We start from the raw sequence: 21054 nt of genomic DNA on the forward strand, positions 1-21054 counted from the left end.
CTTTTTTCCTTAACGAGAAACGGAATAACCGTAGGCAACTGGAGTCGTCAGAAACGCCATTTATCTTGAAAGTATCACAGATTTTCAGAAAATTAGCCAAATGAGTATTTGGATCTTCGTCTTGCAAACCATCGAACTGAACAAATTGTTGTACCATCTAAATAGTGTTCGGCTTCAGTTTGAAATTATTTGCAGCAATGGTGGGTCTCACAATACTCAATTCAACCCCAGTTAGAATGGGCTTGGTATAATAGTACACAGAACGAGGAACAGGATTTACATTTGCAGGATTTCAGAAACCGCAGGAGGCAACTGATTTTCTGATTATCACCCATCTCTACATAATAATAATGTCATCTTGCTCATTTACTATAATCTGTCGACTCTGCCTTGCTTCTTTACAATTTTTTCGAATTGTACTTTCAATTTCACTGTCAAATAATTATGGTCCCGACGGGTTTCTTCTAATCATAAACTAAAAGAACCTTCCAGAAGCAAATAAAAAAAATTAGAAAACAAAAATTAAGCTAAAAATAAAAATATAATAAAATTAAAAATGGATAAATTAACAAAAATAAGTGTTCCTAATATTTTAGTCCCCAGCAACGACGCCAAAAACTTGATGGTCACTAAACTAACTATAAATACGACTAAGGCAAGCGCACCTATCGAACAATAGTATAGTTATGGTGAGTAAAGAATATTTTATCCACGATGACTAAAAGTACTAGTAATTACCATTTTTTCTATTATTTTACTGACAAATTGGAGTTATTGTTTTTAATCTAAATTTACTAATCTAATTTATCTAATAAACCCAACAGAGAACGAAATAGGAATATAATCAAAGATAACCAATGAGATAGACAATACCCAGGAAAGAATCCACCTAGACTTCACCTATTATTTTGAATCTGAATTAAACGATTTATTCACTTGTGTCTTAATCCATAGAAATCCATAAATTATGTTATTATCTCTTTCGAGAGTAGGAAATTACTGACTCTAAGTTGATTAATTGAAATCTCTTTCTAATTAAAACCCCCTATTGTTGCATTAACTCGATCTATGGATTCTCCTATTAGATTTGACTCTAATCTGGTAGATTTATGTTGTCCTATTTCTAAGATTGCATGCAACTCCACTCAATTATGCTAGATCTACTCTTAGACAATGACTTTTCTCCACTGAAATAAGCACATTAAAAATGAATTAATATCCCAAAAATATTAAAACATGAAATAAGAATACATAATTTAGAACAAGAATCAAGTATTTATCTCGTAAAATAAAAATTAAATAATCGAATTCATCATACATTCCCCCCTACGTATTTAAGAGATTAGTTCATAATCCTGAATGAAAACATCTCAAAGTCAGAAAAACCACAAGACATAAAGAAATTCAATAAAACTTCAAAAGAAGTTAAAAGGATATCTTATATCTTGAAGGAGATCCGTTTCTGAGTTGGCTCCGATGGTGTTCTTCGAGTCTTCTCTTTAATCTTCTCTGTGTGCTCCCTTAGGTCTTCTTCTAATTGATATTTATAAACTTTAGAATACTCACCTAAAAATTGGGTACGATATTGACACGGGCTGGCACATGGGCGTGTGGCCAGCCCGTGTGGAAATGCCTAAGCCATGTGGATACTGAAAAAAACTCTTTTTGACCGATTTTGGCTTCTTCTTTTTTTTTTTTGCTCCTTTTACTCCTCTATGCTCACCCAAGTATAGAAACATGAATTTAAAGGATTAGGAGCATCAAATTCACTAATTTACATAATAAATCATCCAAAAACGCATCAAGAATGGGATTAAAAACATGTTACTTTTATGGCTTATCAGCCATGTTTCCATTAAAGCTCTAATTGTCCTTAACGAACTCCAAAAAATTTAGGTGTCCAACCCATCCAACAACAAATCTGAATGGTCTACCTTTGGGTAAGTTGGCATCAGGTCTTAGAATAAGGAGTAGAGGCTTATGGTAAGACTTGATTCGCGGGAGATGAGTCACCAAACTAGGAGGAAATACAGTAAGCCACACATTATTACCAGCAGCCCTATCGACACCCTCGTGGATCCCGCCTCTAAGCCAAGTGAAAGAGGGACTATGAAAACCCAAATCATTCAAATCCATAAAAGTATCTTATTGCAATCTAAATCAATAAAATTCCCCAAAAAAGAACACCTCTTCCTTGGATGTCGCTCACTTTTCTTTTCACTAGCGGAAAGAATAGCATTAAAGCCTCCAATTTCCATCAAGGAGTAGACATAACAAGAATAACGGTCTTTAGATCATCCAAAAGTAACATGTTTTAGCCTAGTTCTTAATGCATTTTTGGATGATTATTCGATTTAAAATGGTGAATTTTATGCTCTTAATCCTTTAAATTCATGTTTTTAGACAAGGAAGCATTTGGGAGCAAAAGGAGAGAAAAACGAATGAAAACTGAAAAAATCAGAGCAAGGTACAGAGACTACAAGGGCTGGTCACAAGGTCGTGTGAGCCTCACGACCATGTGCCAGACCGTGAGGAAATCACGATCTACACTCCAAACATGTGGGAAAATGCTATTTTTAGGTTTTTTGAGCATTCTAAGACATACCGAATATGAGAGGAGGGGAGGGAATTGTCATAAAATACTCAAGAAAACAACTCGAAAAACACCATTGAAACCAACTCTGAAGCAAATTTCCATCAAGATTGAAGATCTCCATTTGCTTTCTTTGAAGTTTATTATGAGTTTTTTTATTTCTTGTGGTTATACTATCTTTGGGATGTTTTTATTTGCGAGCGTGAACTAACTTTCTAAATACCTAGGGGAGATGAAACCTATGATGAATTCTATCTTTGATTTCTATTTTACACAAAAAATAATTGAATCTTGTTCTCATTTATGTGTGCTTAATTCTTGGTTTAATATTTTTCGAGCTATTAATACGTGTTTGATGTGCTGAAATTAGAGGAGGAAAAGTCTCTGCTTCAGCATAGATTTAGCATAATTGAGTGGAGTTCCATACAATCCTAGAAATAGGACAACATAAATCTATCGGATTAGAGTCAAATATAATAGGAGATCCATATATCTAGTTAATGCAATAACAGGGGTTTTAATTAGAAAGAAATTTCAATTAATCAACCTACAGTCAGTTTCTCATACTCTCGAAAGAGATATTAGCATAATTTAGAGATTTCTACGGATCAATGTACTAAGTGAAGAAATTGTTTAATTCATATTGATAATGACAGATGAAATCTAGGTAGATTCTTTCTTGGGTATTGTTTCACTTCCTAGTTGTTAATCGTTTGATTTCCTTATTCGTTCTTTGTTGTGTTTTTTAGTTAATTAATTCAATTAATTTCAGTTTTAATCAAACTCTCTAATTTTTCGATTAAATAACAGAAAGACAGTAATTACTAGTACTTTTAGTCCTCGTGGGAATGATATCTTTGCTCGCTGTAGCTATACTATTAATTGATAGGTGCACTTGCCTTAGTCAAATTTTTAGTTAATTTACGATTGCATCAAACATTGTTACTCTCAAGAGATCCCTTACCCCAAAGTTTCTCCCTCCAAGAAAATATTGGTTCATAGGATAGCTCAACGACCATATAGATACCTTCCTCCCCTTCGGTTTCTTTAAAATGTACACTTTTGGTATTCTAATCGACTTCCGACGAGCGAGAGCCACCACAATCTTCATTAATAGGGAAAAAAAATCTTGTTTCTTTTTATCAATATATTAACAAAACTATTTTATAAATTTCTTCAATTATGTTGATTAAACCTTAACTCAATTAAATTTTTTTTATTATAACAATTAAGAGAATGTTGATTTAAGCGTATTTAAACACTTAGTGGAAAGGAAGTATGAGTCTCAACAGAAATCTGAAATGTTATTTTCAGTACAAATCTAAACTCATACAAAAAACATTAATATGTTTTTTTACTTTCTAGTTCAAATTTTTTTTTATTTTTTACAAATAAGCCTTCATAAATAATGACTCAATAGAAATCTGAAATGGGGGAAATGATATATTTCGATTACTACAAAGACGATAGCCACATAAAATATTCAAATTCTATGTAATTTATTGAACCATATTAAATTCAAAGGGTAAACGACTACAATATTTGGTCGACATAACACAAGCAAAAATTGAATTTGATACACCTATATATCCCAAGAAAAAGAAGGCACTAGATCTAGAGAGCACTGCAAATAACATCCTTAGGAACGAGACGCTTTAGTAAGCACACGAACTCTATTTTCAATATCCTTCAAGTTTTGATTAACCAACAAACCCACCTCATTCAAGTCCATCGCATTCAAACTCTGAAATATCCCTTTTCCACTCAAGCTTTCGAACATGACTTTTTTCAACTCTTTCTGGCGGTTCTCCTTGCATAGTTTCCAGAGCTGCTGATTAGCTTTGGCTATGCTTTGCTCGAGGAAACTCTCTTGGTTAACCATCTTATTGTTTCGTATCGACTCGGGCAACTTCTTGAACTCGGAAAGTAACCTTCGGGCATCCACGTGGGACGGCCATACCTCTGGTTGAGAGTCGAAATCAGGAGAGTGGATAATAGCACAAGCCTCAATCCCACAAAGGGTAGTGAGTTCATGCACCTTCTTCACCAAACCCTTGGTTCTTTTCTTGTAGGTAGTTTTCCTTTTTGAATCATTGGTAATGTAGGCAAGCTTCATTTTCTTTCTAGACATGGAGAATTGAAGTCTCAGTTTCTATGTATTTGGTTGCATGTTACGCCAACAGTGTGTACGCTTATATATGGATATTAGAGGATTGTAGAGAAGAAGGGATGCATCACTTGTCCTCGCTGGACACATATTAATTTTGACCTAAAAAGGAAATGAGAAGACAGGTGTTTAAATTCCAGATATGATACCAAATTCATTACCATAGTAGCTGTAATTTTAATGTAGACATTAAATGCATAAGTATGTTTTGGGTTCATATCTCTGGCTGTCAGTTGCATATTTCTTATTTCAGTGATATATACCATTTATGTCACAAAAGTCCAAATAAAATTTAAGATATTTGGGTTTGGGCCAACTAGAATAGAAAACTTAACCCAATACTTAACCCAAAGACCAGACCGACACTAAAGACTTGATAAACAACACCAGTGCTATATATGAATTTAGAGAATAAAACAAATATTAACAAAGAGATACAAGCTATTGGGTAAAAGTAGCCTCCACAAGGGCATCAAGACTCATATGGGTTACACTCAAGCTTCCAGGCCATCAAAGTTGTGTGCTTTGTTGATCCATTGAATCTCAATGTATTGTCTACAAATGGTATTTCGTTAGTTAGAGGTGGGATCAACATTGATATTTCAAAACAACTCTTATACATTTTGGATATGAGAACAACTGCTCCCTTGTAGTAATATGCCTGTACACTTCTTTATTCCACATTTTCAGAACTGACTAAACCCATTTTAAAGCTATCTCGAATAAGTTGGGAAAAAGAAGGTGCTGCACCTAAGAAGCCAAGAACTAAAAAGACCTGTTGTGACAAATATGTCTTGTCAAATACGAAGAAATCAGAATGGGTTGATGGTTCTATTTCAGCAGGGGAAGATGAAACAAAGTTGTGCCTTGGATTGAACAAAACCACTCACTATTCGTAATTTACTTAGATATAACAATTGATATATTATATGAAGTTAGAAGTTTATGTCTACTAACTTATATCTCACACTATAAAGTAAATTCATATTAGTTATAATTAATGGTCACTAAACTAACTATAAATACGACTAAGGCAAGCGCACCTATCGAACAATAGTATAGTTATGGTGAGTAGGGAATATCGTATCCACGAGGACTAAAAGTACTAGTAATTACCATTTTTTCTATTATTTAGCCGACAAATTGGAGTGATTGTTTTTAATCTAAATTTACTAATCTAAATTATCTAATAAACCCAACAGAGAATGAAATAGGAAAATAATCAAAGATAACCAATGAGATAGACAATACCCAGGAAAGAATCCACCTAGACTTCACCTATTATTATGAATCTGAATTAAACGATTTATTCACTTGTGTCTTGATCCGTAGAAATCCTTAAATTATATTAATATTTCTTTCGAGAGTAAGAACAACTGACTCTAGGTTGATTAATTGAAATCTGTTTCTAATTAAAACCCCTAACGTCGTATTAACTCGATCTATGGATTCCCCTATTAGATTTGACTCTAATCCGGTAGATTTATGTCGTCCTATTTCTAGGATTGCATGCAAATCCACTTAATTATGCTAGATCTACTCTTAAATAAGGACAGTTGCTCTACTAAAATAAGCACATTAAACATGAATTAATATCCCAAAAATATTAAAACACAAAATAAGCATACATAATTGAGAACAAGAATCAAGTATTTATCGTGTAAAAAAAGAAATTAAATAATAAGATTTATCATAGGTTCATCCTCCCTACGTATCTAGGGAATTTAGTTCATAATCCTAAAAAGGAACATCACAAAGTTAGGACAACCACAAGACATAAAGAAACTCAATAAAACTTCAAAAGAGATTAAATGAAGATATTCGATCTTGAGGGAGATTTGCGTCCAAGTTGATTCTGATGGCGTTCTTCGAGTGTTTTCCTCAATCTTCTCTGATTGCTCCCATAGGTCTTCTTCTAATTGGTATTTATAGACTTTAGAATGCTCAGAAAGCCTAAGATTTGGTTTTTTCCGCGTATCTGGGAAACAGGTTGCGAAATTGACACGGTCTGGCACATGGGCGTGTGCCCAGCCCGTGTGGAAATGCCTAGGCCATATAGATACTGAAAACAACTCTTTTTGTCCGATTTTGGCTTTTCTTTCGCTCCTTCCACTCTCATATGCTCACCTAAGTATAAAAACATAAATTTAAAGGATTAGGAGCATCAAATTCACTAATTTAAATAATAAATCATCCAAAAACGCATCAAGAATGAGATTAAAAATATGTTACTTTTATGGCTTATCAATAATATTTATTTTAATTATATAATTTTTTTTTGTTTAAAGTAATTTCACTTATTAAATTTATCAAAAAATAAAAGGGATAAAAAAAATATAAGGATTTTTATGATTCCATCCCATTATTTGGTTAGATTTACTGATGCAAAAGAATATAAACCAATATAAACTAAATTTGATTTTAGTGAATAAAATGTTAAACAAAAGATTTTTTATAATATATTTTATATTTAATTTTAAAAGTATATAATTTATTATATTTTTACTAACCAATGTTTAAGGTAAATATTGATAGTTAAAACATGACTTTTGTGTTTAAACTTTGATAGAAGCATTGATTTTGTAGTAGATTCTTATCAAATATTTTGTGGATATCTGAGTCTAAATCTACTAGTGTAGGAATGTGGATTCTGATAATAAATTTATGAGGGAGTCTATATGCATCCGCTCCAAATTCGAAATAAATGGTAATTTTTGCATCCGAAATATTCAAATATTGTCTGAATTCGTAATATTTGAATCCACAAAAAGTCGAATATCCAATCCACAATCCAAATTCACATCCCTAAGTTCCACTGTTTAACTTAGACCAACTGACCAACCTTGGCCCTCTGGCTATTTGGTTCGTCACACTATACAAGTCCTTACAAATATCAAGTGCAAAATTTTAAATTTGAACAGCCACGTCTGCTACTAACATAGAATTAACCAAAATATCAAGTGCTAACATACTAAAGCTACGTAAAATCTTATTCTTTCTATACTTTCACAGACCCATAATAAAAAAGCAAATAGAATAAAACCATTTATGAGAATAAATCACAATTCACAATCAATTGTTTACCTTTTCGGAGAGCATATGTAATGCTATCAACAATGAATACCTTATTAGCAAAAAAAAAATAGAACCCTGATGAAAACTTTGAGTTCAACATATTGTTAGATTTATGATTATTCTGAAACCAATCATAGAAGTTTGACGAGAAGAAAGCCAATTCTCCTTTGCAACCATGCATTCTCAAACAGTATGGTCAATCCACTCAAGTAGATTACACAACGAAAATTACAAGATGCATAAGAAGACTTGTTCTTGTTAACCCTACATGATTTGTATTCAATCTATTAAGAGGTTGATTGGCATTTAATTTCAAACTCACTCTAATTAAGTCTAAGGTAAGAAATTTTGTTTGACGAGTTACACTCATTTATTATAAATTATTCTCGCAACAGAAACATTCAAATGCATTTTTATTATCTTTATCTTATCTTTTAATTATTATTTTGAATTTTTATGTAACCGTCTATCTTGTTTTTTATCAATATATTAGCAAAATCATTTTATAAATTTCTTCAAATTATGTTAATTAAGCCTTAGCTCAATTCAAATTAGATATATTAATTATATATATATTACAATTTACCATAAAATCTGATACATGTTTAAATTCTAAGTTGCATATCATCAATAAATGCTTTGCTGATGGAATTGCAACAAACTCCTAAACATTCGAACTCAGGTATGTATCTTTTCCGTAATACTGACAGTGCTGTTCAATCAATTTCTGTTTTTTTTTTTTTTTTTGCTGCAGGTAAAGTATTGCATGATGGGAATGGAAATTGGATCGTGGGATATAACCGATTCTTCGGGAAGTGCTCAGCCTTTGTTGTAGAGCTTTGGGGTATATTGGATTATCTACTCCTAATTCAAAAACAAGGACACAATGAGATCATCATCCATTTTGATAACCTCAAGGTTGTTGTTGCTATTAGTGATAGCAAACTTGAACAATCAAATACTACTCTTCTTTGACGGTTTTAACAAATTCTATTAAATGAAAAGAAGTGGTGCTTGAGATATGTTCTTAGAGAGACCAACAAGATTGCACACGCATTAGCAAAAATGGCTCTCTCAAATGATGAAATTTTGCACATGTTTAATAATCCCCTATGGAAATTCAAAAAGTTTTAAAAGAGAAAAACACTAGAGGCAATTTACTTATGAATATGACTATTTAATATTTTGCTTACATAATTGTGTGATAATTATTATACGTTCATAATTTACTTATATATAACAATTGATATATTATGTAAAGTTAAATGTGTATGTATAACATTTTTTTTAATATGATATGTACTAACTTTAATTTTATCTCAAACTATAAAGTAAATTCATATTAATTATAATATTTATTTTAATTATATACATATTAATTAATTTTTTGTTTAAATTAATTTAACTGGTCAAATAATAAAGGCAATAAACACAAATGTAGGGATTTTTATGATTCCTTCTCATTGTTTAGTTAGGTTTTATAATTCAAAAGGATATAATTCAAGATAAATTAAATTAAATTTGATTTTAGAGAATAATATGTTAAAGATTAGATTTTTTTAATAATTTTTTTTATATTTAATTTTAAATATTATAATTTATTATATTTTATCAGACATTTACTAATTTGTGTAAAGTATAACCAATGTTTAAGGTAAATATTGATAATTAAAACATGGCTTTTGTATTCAAACCTTGTTGGAAGCATTGATTTTGTAATTAGTAAATTCGGATCGAATGTTCGCATTTATCTAAATCCAAATGTGCAAGTGTAGGAATGTGGATTCTAATAATGGATACGAGGGAGTCTATCTGCATCCACTCTAGATTTGAAACGAACAGTAATTTAAACATCTGAATTATCTGAAAATTATCTGAATGCACAAAGTTCAAGTCAAATAACCAATTAACAATCCAAATTGTCATCCCTAACTTCCAATGTTTGACTTAGACTAAGTGCCCAACCTTGGCCCTCTGGCTATTTGGTTGACCGCACTATCAAGTTTAAAATTTTAACCTAAACAATCACATGTAGTGCCGACATACCAAAACCACGTAAAATCTTGTTATTTCTACACTTTCCCGGTGCCCATAATAAAGAAATAAATAGAGTGGAAACATTTATGAGGATAAACCACGTAGCACAATCAATTGTTTACTTTTTTGGAGAACATATATAATGAGAGGATTAGTCACTACTATTAACAATGAATACTTTATTACCAAAAAAAAATAGAACCCTCATGGCAACTTCGAGTTCCACATGTTGTTAGACATACAATTATTCTCGAGCCAATCATGGAAGCTTGATGAGAACAAAGTCAAATCTGCAATATCCGTCCAGTTTTTCTTAACCAATCGACCCAACTCATCCAAATCCATCGCATTCAAACTCTGCAATATCCCTTTTCCACTCAGGCTTCCGAACATGACTTCTTTCAACTCCTTCTGGCGATTCTCCTCGCGCAGTTTCCTAAGCTGTTGATCAGTAGCTTTGGCTAAGCTTTGCTCAAGGAAACTCTCTTGGTTAACCATCTTATTGTTTTGTTTCGACAGGGGCAGCTTCTTGAACTCGGACAGCAAGCGTCGGGCATCCTCGAGGGACGGCCATACCTCCGCTTGAGAGCCGAAATCAGGAGTGTTGATAACAGCAAAAGCAATTGAATCCCACAAAGGGTAGTGAGTTCACGCACCTTCTTCACCAGACCCTTGGTTCTTTTCTTGTAGGTAGTTTTCCTTGCTGAATCAGTGGTAATGTAGGCAAGCATTATTTTCTTTCCAGACATGGAGAATTGAAGGCTTAGTTTCTATGAATTTGATTGCATGTTACCCCAACAGTGTGTGTGTGCTTATATATGGATATTAGAGGCTGGTAGAGAAGAAGGGATGCCTCACTTGTCCTCGCAGGTGTTTAAATTCCAGTGATGATACCAAATTCATTACCATAATAGCTGCAATTTTAATGTAGACATTAAATGCGTAAGTATGTTTAGGTTGAGGCTTTCAGTTAAATATTTCATATTTTAGTGATATATATCATCTATGTCACAAAGGTCTAAATAAAATTCAAGACAGTTGGATTTGGGGCAACCAAAATAGAAAGCTCAGCCAAATACTGAACCTAAAGAGCAGACCTACACTGAGGACTTGTAAAACAACGCAAGTGCTACATATGAATTTTAGAAAATAATTATAATATTTACAAAGAGACACAAGCTATTATGTAAAAGTAGCCTCCACAAGGGCATCAAGACCCATGTGGGTTACCCTCAAGCTTCCAAGCCATCAAATCTATGTGCTTTCTTGATCCATTGAATCTCAATGTATTGTCTACAAATGGTATTTCGTTAGTTAGAGGTGGGATCATCCTTTATATTTCAAAATAACTTTTATACATGGTGGATATGAGATTCATGACTTTTTTCTAAGATCATGATAGTCTCTTACTCTAACGAGGGTTCAGTATCTTTAGTAGCACATTATAGTATCTTCAAATTCTAATTTTAATATCAAATGTCATGATCCACACCAACTTATAAAATATTGTTTACTTTAATCCAATAAATCTCACAAATTTATCTAAAGGTGTCTTGTAAGTTAATAATTGGTATGAATACTAATATAGTTACATCTAAAACTAATTTTAATACATAATTGATGTGGATTCATGGCTCCTCTTAAAGACTATGGCACATTGGACCCTCCTCTACAAAAGAATCAAGACCTGATTTACAAGGGTACGTCGAGAAATTTAGTTATACATAGTCGATGCGAGATTCATTACTTTTCTCTAAGATCATAAAATTCTCTCTTAATCCAACAAGGGATCATTGTCTTCAGTGGCACATGTAAGTACTTTCAAAGGCTAACTCTGATATCAAATGTCACAGCCCACACCAATTTATAAGATATTATCCGCTTTGATCCACTGGATCTCATAATTTTATCTACGAAAAGCACTTCACAGGTTAATAATTGGCATAAATATTTATTTAGTTGCATCCAAAACTAATTTTAATACATAATTGATGAGGGATTCAGACTCCTCTTAAAAACCATGACAAGTTGAAACCCCTCATTTATAAAGGACTCAACACGTAGTTCACAACGGCATATAAAGAATTATAGTAATTTCTTTTAGACCCCTATGTATCCATAACTATCCACCTTACTATTACTTGGATATTTCTAACCTCCTTTAAACACTAGCTTGGGTATGGACTATGAAGCACACCTTCTCCTTGCCGATCCTCTCATACTACATGTATTTGATATAATTTGGTAATATTGTTTATTTTAATTTATGTAATTCACCTTTTTACACTTTTGTTAAATATATATGTATTAGATGATTTATATTTTAATATAAAATTATGATGGAGTTTACCGAAAACATTACAAATGGTATAAAATTTAATCAAAGGTTGCCAAAACTATTAACAAATTATATTAAAGATTATTATCAACGTTATCCATTTATATAAAAAAAATAACAAAATCGTCAATAATCTCTTGATCCAATGCAAAAGCACTATGTTATAAGCATGAGAGGTTGGGTTTGATCTTAAGCAACCCCATCTGCCTCCCCAATTATCAAAAAAATAAAAATAAATCATATCAAAGGTCATCGAAATTATATTAATTAAGGGTTATACTCAAAGTTATATCAAGGTTTTATATAGAAATTGTGTTAACTTAAGAGGTTATAGGAAAGTTACTTATAAGTGTATGAAATGTTAAAACAAACTTATATAAATAGTAATAAAAAAATTTTAAAAAAAAAAACCAAAGATTTTATCAAAGAGTGTTTACATATAATAATTATATAAGTTAAAAACTAGTAAATGTTATAAAATAAAGAGAGATTGCTAATTGATAAAAGTAACATATTTTAATCCTATTCTTAATGCGTTTTTTGATGATTATTTATGCAAATTGGTGAATTTTATGCTACTAATCCTTTGAATTCATGTTTATATACTTAGGAGAGCATTTGGGAGCGAAAGGAGCGAAAAACGAGCTAAAATTGGACAAAAAGAGCAAATTTTAGGAGCTACACGAGCTGAGCCAGGTCGTGTTGATTTCGCAATTCGTATTCCAAACATCCGGAAAAACACAATTTTTAGGCTTTCTAGGCATTATAAAATCTATAAATACCAAATAGAAGAAGAGAAAAGGGGGCTATCGGAGAATATCGAGAAAACAACTCAAAGAACACCATAGGAGCCAACTCTGGAACGGATCTCCATCAAGATTGAAGATCTCCTTTTAATTTCTCTTGAAGTTTTTATGAGTTTCTTTATTTATTGTAGTTTTTCTAACTTTGAGATTTTTCTGTACACAATTATGAACTAATTCCCTAGATACCTAGGGAGGATGAAACCTATAATGAGTTCTATTATTTAATTTATGTTTTACGCGATAAATACATGATTCTTGTTCTTAGTTAATATTTTTGGGATATTAATTCATGTTTAATGTGCTTAATCAATGGAGCAAAAGTCCCTATTTAAGAGTAAATCTAGCATAATTGAGTGGAGTTGCATGCAATCCTAGAAATAGGATGACATAAATCTACCGAATTCGACTCAAACCTAATAGGGGAATCTATAGATCGAGTTAATGCAAAAATAGGGGTTTTAATTAGAAAGAAATTTCAGTTAATCAACCTAGAGTCAGTTGCTCTTACTCTCAAAAGAGATATTAGCATAATTTAGGGATTTCTACGAATCAAGATACCAAGTAAATAAATCGTTTAAATCAGATTCATAATAATAGATAAAGTCTAGGTGGATTCCTTCCTGGGAATTGTTTCTCTCATTGGTTATTATTCGATTATTTTCTCGATTTATTTTCGGTTGAGTTCTTTAGTTAGAATAATTTAGTGATTTTAGTTTAAAAAAACTCACTTCAATTTGTTGGCTAAATAATAGGAAAATGGTAATTACTAATACTTTTAGTCTATATGGATGCGATATCTCTACTCACCGCAGCTATACTATTTATCGATAGGTGCACTTGTCTTCGTCGTATGTTTAGTTAGTTACATAAAACACACATCATAAATAGAGAGAGTAAAGAACAAATAAAATACTAGAAGCAATAAAGAATGTATTTTATTGATCAATGGGATGATTACAATGCTTCTTCAAAGTCTTTATTTATAGGCATAACAAGTATAAATGAAGTAGAGATCTAATTCTGATAACTATTAGAATTTAAAGTACATCAAAAGTTATCTTGATCTTGATGAACATCCACTTAATAAGATATTCATAAAACTCACCCTTGGATGTCCATTGGTAGATAATGTGCCTCGTTAAAATCTTATTAGGAAAAACTCTGTGGGATAAAAAAAACCTAATGAACAAAAAAGAGTACACAATCTTTTATTAAAAGCTGTCTGATCGCGTGATTCGTAACAAGTAATAAATATTTATAATGAAGATCAAACCTAGACTAACTATTATCACGACGAAAAGGCAAGTGCACCTATCGAACAATAGTATAGTAACGGCAAGACCAGGATATCGTACCCAAGGGAACCAAAAGTACTAGTAATAACTATCTTTTTATTATCTAACCTAGAAATAAAAGGGTTTGTTTATTAAACTAATTATCTAAACTAATTAACTAATTTAATTAAAGCAAAGAGAAAATTTGGAAAAAGACTTGAAGAGAAGCAATTGATAAAGACGAAACCCAAGGAGGAATCCACCTAAATTTCACTTGTTATCTAACTCTGAATCGGATGATTTATTCACTTGACTTGATCCGTGAGACTCCCTAACCTATGTTATTATCCCTTTCGAGACTAATAACGTCTAACCCTCAGTTGAATTAATCGAAATCTCTTTCTTAATTAAAACCCCTAGGGAAGCAGTAAATCACTCTATGGACTCCCATATTAGGTTTCACCCTAATTCGGTAAAATCTCATAACCCTATTTCTAGGCGTTCGATCAACTCCGCTTAATTATGCCAAATCTACTCTTAGGCAGGGTCTATTCCTCCTCTGCATAAGCACATCAAATCATGAATTAATACCCGGAATATTAACTCAAGCATTAAGAACACATAATTAAGAACAAATCAAGTATTTATCATACAGTTCAGATAATAATAACAAGATCCATCATAAGTTTTATCCCCCTTAGGTATCTAAGGGGTTTAGTTCATAATAAAATAAGAGTACATCTCAAAAATATGAAAATAAAAAAACATAAAGAAAACTCTAAAACCTCTGAAGGAATTCTGAGAGAGATTTTCAGTCTTGGAGTAGCTCCGGCTTTTGAGATGGATCGTATGGCTTCCTCCAAGTAATTCCCGGCGTGTGGTTCTGTATTCTAGAAAAGTTCTGGAAAGAGCGGCCTCCTTCTAGGTCACACTTAGGGTGTTTATATAGGCTTTGGATTGGCTTTCTTCCTCCCTAAGTACTCTTTTTCCGTGTAAAATACAACTTTTTGAAAAAGGGACATGCCCATGTGCCACGGCCGTGTGACGTGTTTACCAGGTCGTGTTCGATCCGTTAAATTGCACACGGCCGTGTAGGCTCAATAGTCAGGCCGTGTGAATTGTGAAAACCTTGGTCGACACCCCCGAAGGCCACGGGCGTGTGAGATGCCCGTATGGCAAGCCTTAGGCCATGTCATCTTCTCGATTTGGTCTGTTTTGTCCCTTTTTAGCTCGTTTTTGGCTCCTTTCGACTCTTGGTGCTCTCCTGAGTACAAAACATGAAATAACCGGATTAAGAGCACCAAAATTCACAAATCTAGTAATAAACATCCATAAATATGCTAAGTATTTAGGGTATAGATATGTATAATTTGGCGTTTATCACTATCTCGTTAAAAACCTTTACTAGGAAAACCCAATGGGGCAAAACATTGGTTAAAGAAAAAGAGTACAACATGTTTTTAGACTCCCCCCTAATGGCAACATTACATTACATCTTTGAGTTGACGTATTCCAATCTTGTGTAGTAGTCTTTCAAATGTTGAAGTTGCCAATGCCTTAGTAAAAAGATTTGCTAAATTATCACTATAACGAATTTGTTGAACATTTATATCACTTATTTTCTCAAGATCGTGGGTGAAGAATAATTTTGGTGAAATATGTTTCGTTCTGTCACTTTTGATGTAACCACCCTTTAATTGAGTTATACATGTTGTATTATCTTTGTATAAAATAGTTGGCATCTTTTCCTGTAAAAGCAAATTACATATCTTCTAGATATGTTGGGTCAGTAACCTTCGCCAAACATACTCTCAACTTGCCTTATGCATTGCAATTATTTCTGCAAGATTTGAAGAAGCGGTAGCTAATGTTTGCTTTATTGAACATCATGATATGGCAATACCCCAACATGTAAATAAATATCCTGTTTGAGATTGACCTTTATGTGGACCCGATAAGTATCCAACATCAGCATAGTCGACTAATAGGGATTTTGAATCATTTGAATAAAATAACCTCATATCAATGGTCCCTCCGAGATATCTAAATAAATGTTTAATTCCAGTTCAATGTCTACGTGTTGGAGAAGAACTAAATCTTACTAACAAGTTTACAGCAAAAGCTATATCAGGTCTTGTGTTGTTTGCAAGATACATCAATGCCCCTATGGCAATTAGATATGGTACTTCAGGACCAAGAAGCTCTTCATCATTCTCATAAGGACGAAATTGGTCTTTATTCATATCTAATAATCGTACAACCATCGGAGTACTCAATGGGTGTGTTTTTGTAACGACCCTATAGTTAGGGGTGCCAGAAAGTGCATTCCTAGTACTCTTTTCCCGTAAATCAGACTCGTAAATATTTTTAATAAATATTTATGAAGTTAGTTGTATAGTTAATTAGATTTTGGTTAAGTGAATTTGCATTAATTAAGAGTTATTAAATTATAAGGACTAAATTGCGTATAATATAAAAGTTAAATTATAGATTAAAATTTTTTGAGGGACTAAAGTAGCAAATATACATTTGCTTTATTTAGTGAACGGCATTAATGATATATATATAAGATATATGTAAACTTATTATATATATTATAATAGTTAAAAGTTAAAATATGTATATATATATTATAATACATAAGTAATAATAATATGAAATAAGCATATATGTATGGTATTTTATAATAAAAAGAAAAAGATAATAAAAGATAGTGGAAAGGAATGAGAACATGCAAAACAAATTAGAAAATAAAAGAAGTAAGAGAAAAGTGGGACGGCAAACCTAAGGGTTGAAGCTTTTCAACTTCAATTGGTTAGTTAATTTAGTCCCTTCACTTGTAATTTTTATATTTTTGGAATTCCGGTACTTAGGGCTAGCCGACCTGTGTTGTAATTTTTAGTATTGTTTAAAATTTTGGATGTAATATTGTTGAATATTTCAAGTACTAGGGATTAAATTGGTAGATTTTAATTTATAAAGTGAAAAAAGACTAAATAATAAAGTTAATTCTTGATTTTGAGTATAGGAACTAAATTCTGAAAAATTCAAAATTTAGGGGTATAATTGAAAGAAGGGAGCTAAATTTAGTTTGTAATGAAATGAGTATGCAAATATAGAATCTAATGTGAAGATTAAAAATTAGTCTTGGTTTAAGGACTAAATTAAAATTTAAGCAAATATTGAGTAAAATTTGAAACATCCAATGTAAAAGTGAATTGTGTTGTATTTATGTATTTAAATTATTTTAATTACGTACTAACATCGTACTAAAATCCTCAACTAAAAAAGGGAAGGATAAAATCTACGTCGAATAGCTCGAAATCCACGGTTTGTGTTTGTATAATCCGAACTAAGTTGTAAATTATTGCATTTTGAATTATTGCATTCGATAAGCATTGGAGGCGAAAATTATGATACTTAACAATTGAATTGAATTCATAGTTGATTGAATTGGATTAATTTGGTATATGCTATGAATGTATTGAGAATTTGGAAATTGAAATGAATATATGTTTAAATGTGATATTATGCAAATATGAGAATTGAATATTGGTTGTATTTATCAGTGATATGAAACCTTATTAACTGTGTCGAGCTAAACTAAATACAAATGGCATGCCATAGGATAGGAAGAGTTTAGGGATTTCTTCGACTTCGAGTCAATGAAGCACTGGGCGTCAATTTACTTCGGTTTAACTGATGAGACACTGGGTGTCAATTTATATAGCGCTGGGCAAAGTTATTACTTTGGATTTATCTGATGAGACACTAGGTGCCAATCGGCTGTGCTGGTTGGATCTGTGTATCCATCCGAGCCTGAGTCGTGTTAATAGGGGTAATTAAATAATAAAATTACGTAATTGATATTGAAATGGCAAAATATGTAAATTGGAAATAGAAAAGTGGATTGATAAATGAAAGGTGAAAATGCTGTGATCATAAATGAGATATATGAGTAATGTACTCATAGATTTAATATAATTGGTTTATACCATTGTTAAAATTAACTGTTGAATGATATATGAAAAGTTATTTTTATAGCAAGTGATATTAATTGAGTTATATGTTCAACCAACCAATGGAAGAATATTTGTGAAGTTGAGCAAATCATGAAATAATATGGTATTATGCATGAAATTGAGATGGTGATAAATTACAATTGCTTGTTTAGATAGTAATGTGATTACACAATTCAATTTGAGCATTCATGTATCTTTATGTCTTTAAATGCTCGGATTATAGAAATATCATTGAGTTTTACACAGTGTATGGTTTTGTTTTCCGTGTGCAGGTTAGGTACTTCTCTTTCGATCGTCGACTCTACATCCAACAACGATCTTGATCTCAAATGTGGTGAACTTTATCTTTTGTGCTGTCATGACCTAGGATGTCTTAGTTGATAGTAATTTTGTGAATGGATTGTAAATTGAGTTATAAGTACAATGTTAGTTTGAGTATATAAATATATGTTTGTGTTTGAAGCCATAAACTCGCATGTTATTTTGGAACCAAGGCTTGTTAGGTGTATGTGAATTTAAGGTTGATGTTTAGGTAATTATAAGCTAGGCTAAATTGAATGATTTTGGTATGTTTTAAATTTTGATTTGAATGATGCATTGTTGATAGGTTTTGATGATATAAATGTGGTACCAATGAGGGTACATTGGTTAGGCACCTAAGATGATTGTTTTGGCATGTTTGGAGTATGTTTGATCATATTTCAGAAAATTTAATTGATTGGTTTTTTAGTTGTTTAATGCTCAAGCAACTGGGAAATGGTAAACTTATTGTTTAAGGTACAATTTAGGTCTACACGGCTAGACACGGCCATGTGTTGTCTGATGACTACTTAGGGAGTAAGTCAGCAAGCATACGGCTTGGCACACGGGCATGTGGCTTGGCCATGTGACCCAAGTTAGAGAGTTACACAGGCACAGACACGAGCTGGGACATGACCATGTGTCCCTATTTCAAGAGTTACACGGCCTAATACACGGGTTTGTGTCTCAGCCATGTGACCCCTACAGTTGAATTTTTCTAACTTTTTCCTCAATTTTTCAAATGTTCTCAATTTAGTCCCAAATCATTTCTAAAGTTATTCTAAGGCCTTGAGGGCTTGAATAAGGGACGATATGCATGTTTGATGATAGATTTTGTTATGATTATTGAAATGTTTTGAAATGAATGATTTAGGTTATTTTTATTCGGTAATACTCTGAAACCCTATTATGGCGACAGATACGGGTTAGGGGTGTTACAGTTTTATCCATGTAATTTTTTTTAATATCTTTTCCATATAAGTTGATTGATGAACATGAATTCCATATTTTAAATGTTCGATTTGTAAGCCAAGACAAAACTTTATTTTTCCAAGATTTTTCATCTCAAATTCTTTTTTTAAACAATTTACTGTATTTTGAAGCTCTTCAGGAGTTCCAGTAATATTTAGATCATCAATATAAAGACACATGGACAAATTGGATCATTTTTATAACCTTCTTTTAACAAGTATTCACTAAGACAATTGTACAACATAGGTCCAAATGATTTTAATCCATATAAACTATTCTTTAATCTGATAGAGAAATTTTCCCAAGAAACTCTATATCCTTCTTGAATTTTAAATCCTTCAGGGATTTTCATAAAAATTTCACTATCAAGTGTACCATAAAAATAGGTTGTAACAACATCCATTAGATGCATATCAATTTTTTCACGTACTACCAGACTAATAATCTATATAAATGTGATTGCATCCACCACAGGAGAATATGCCTCTTTATAATCAATGCAGGACCTTTGGAAAAATCTTTGTGCTACAAGTCATACTTTATATCTTACGACTTCATTTTTCATTTCATTTTTGGACAAATACCTATTTATATCCTACCAGCTTTACACCTTTACATGTTTTCACTACAGGTCCAAAAACCTCACGGTTAGAAAGTGAATTCAATTCTACTTGAATTGCATCTTTCCGTGTTGTTCAATATTTTCTATTTCTACATTCCTCAATAGATTTAGGCTCATGATCATCATTTTCTTTTTCTACTTCAATAGCAACATTATATGCAAAATTTTATCGACAACTATATTTTTTCGGTTCCATATTTTCCCCGAAGTAACATAACTTATCGAGATCTCTCCATTATCATTATTTTTAGGTACATGAATCCTTTCTGGGATTTTATGATTGTGATTAGTTATATCTTTGGCTTATTCTTAGGAACTTGTCAACATAATATAATCACCTTGAGTATTTGCCCATTTTCTTTTACGAGGATTTTTATCTTTGGAACCAATTGGTCTTCTACGCTTCAGGCATGAATTACTTTCTTTTGCACTAACAATTTTCCCTATTAGGATATCAATTCTCGTATTGGAGTATTTTTAGTTGGTATGTGAGATTTTGTAATTCTCTTTATGTCAGTAAATGAATTTGGCAGTTGATTGGCAATATTTTGCAAATGTATGATCCTTTGAAATTCTTGTTTACATTGACTTGTATGAAGATCTAATTGAGATAATGATAATCCAATCCATGTAATTTCTTTTACCAGCTGTATTTTTTCTCCCCCTAATGTTGGGAATATTGTTTTATTAAAGTGGCAATCAACAAATTGTGCAATAAATCAATCTCTAGTTAATGGTTCAACATACTTAATTATAAAAAGATATGCATAACCACCATATATTTCCAACCTCTTTTAAGGACTCATCTTTGTTTGTTGTGGTGGAACAATTGGAACATAAACTGCACA

General features: G+C 32.0%; 2 protein-coding genes across 2 annotated transcripts; both read right to left on the reverse strand.

Annotated features, from left to right (window-relative positions):
• Positions 1-4032: 4032 nt before the first annotated feature.
• On the reverse strand, positions 4033-4847 carry LOC107894823 (agamous-like MADS-box protein AGL80). Its single transcript, XM_016820027.2, has one exon. The coding sequence runs from the start codon at positions 4722-4724 to the stop codon at positions 4233-4235; it is 492 nt and encodes a 163-aa protein (XP_016675516.1). The 5' UTR covers positions 4725-4847; the 3' UTR covers positions 4033-4232.
• Positions 4848-10076: 5229 nt separating this feature from the next.
• LOC107894472 (agamous-like MADS-box protein AGL80) lies at positions 10077-10621 on the reverse strand. The gene is made up of 2 exons (XM_016819744.1): positions 10529-10621; positions 10077-10448 (listed from the first exon to the last, which is right to left on the reverse strand). Exons 1-2 carry the CDS (start codon positions 10619-10621, stop codon positions 10077-10079), a joined length of 465 nt encoding a protein of 154 aa, XP_016675233.1.
• Between the last annotated feature and the right edge of the window lie 10433 nt (positions 10622-21054).

This window comes from Gossypium hirsutum, chromosome A13, assembly GCF_007990345.1.
Source record: "Gossypium hirsutum isolate 1008001.06 chromosome A13, Gossypium_hirsutum_v2.1, whole genome shotgun sequence".
Taxonomy (NCBI): domain Eukaryota; kingdom Viridiplantae; phylum Streptophyta; class Magnoliopsida; order Malvales; family Malvaceae; genus Gossypium; species Gossypium hirsutum.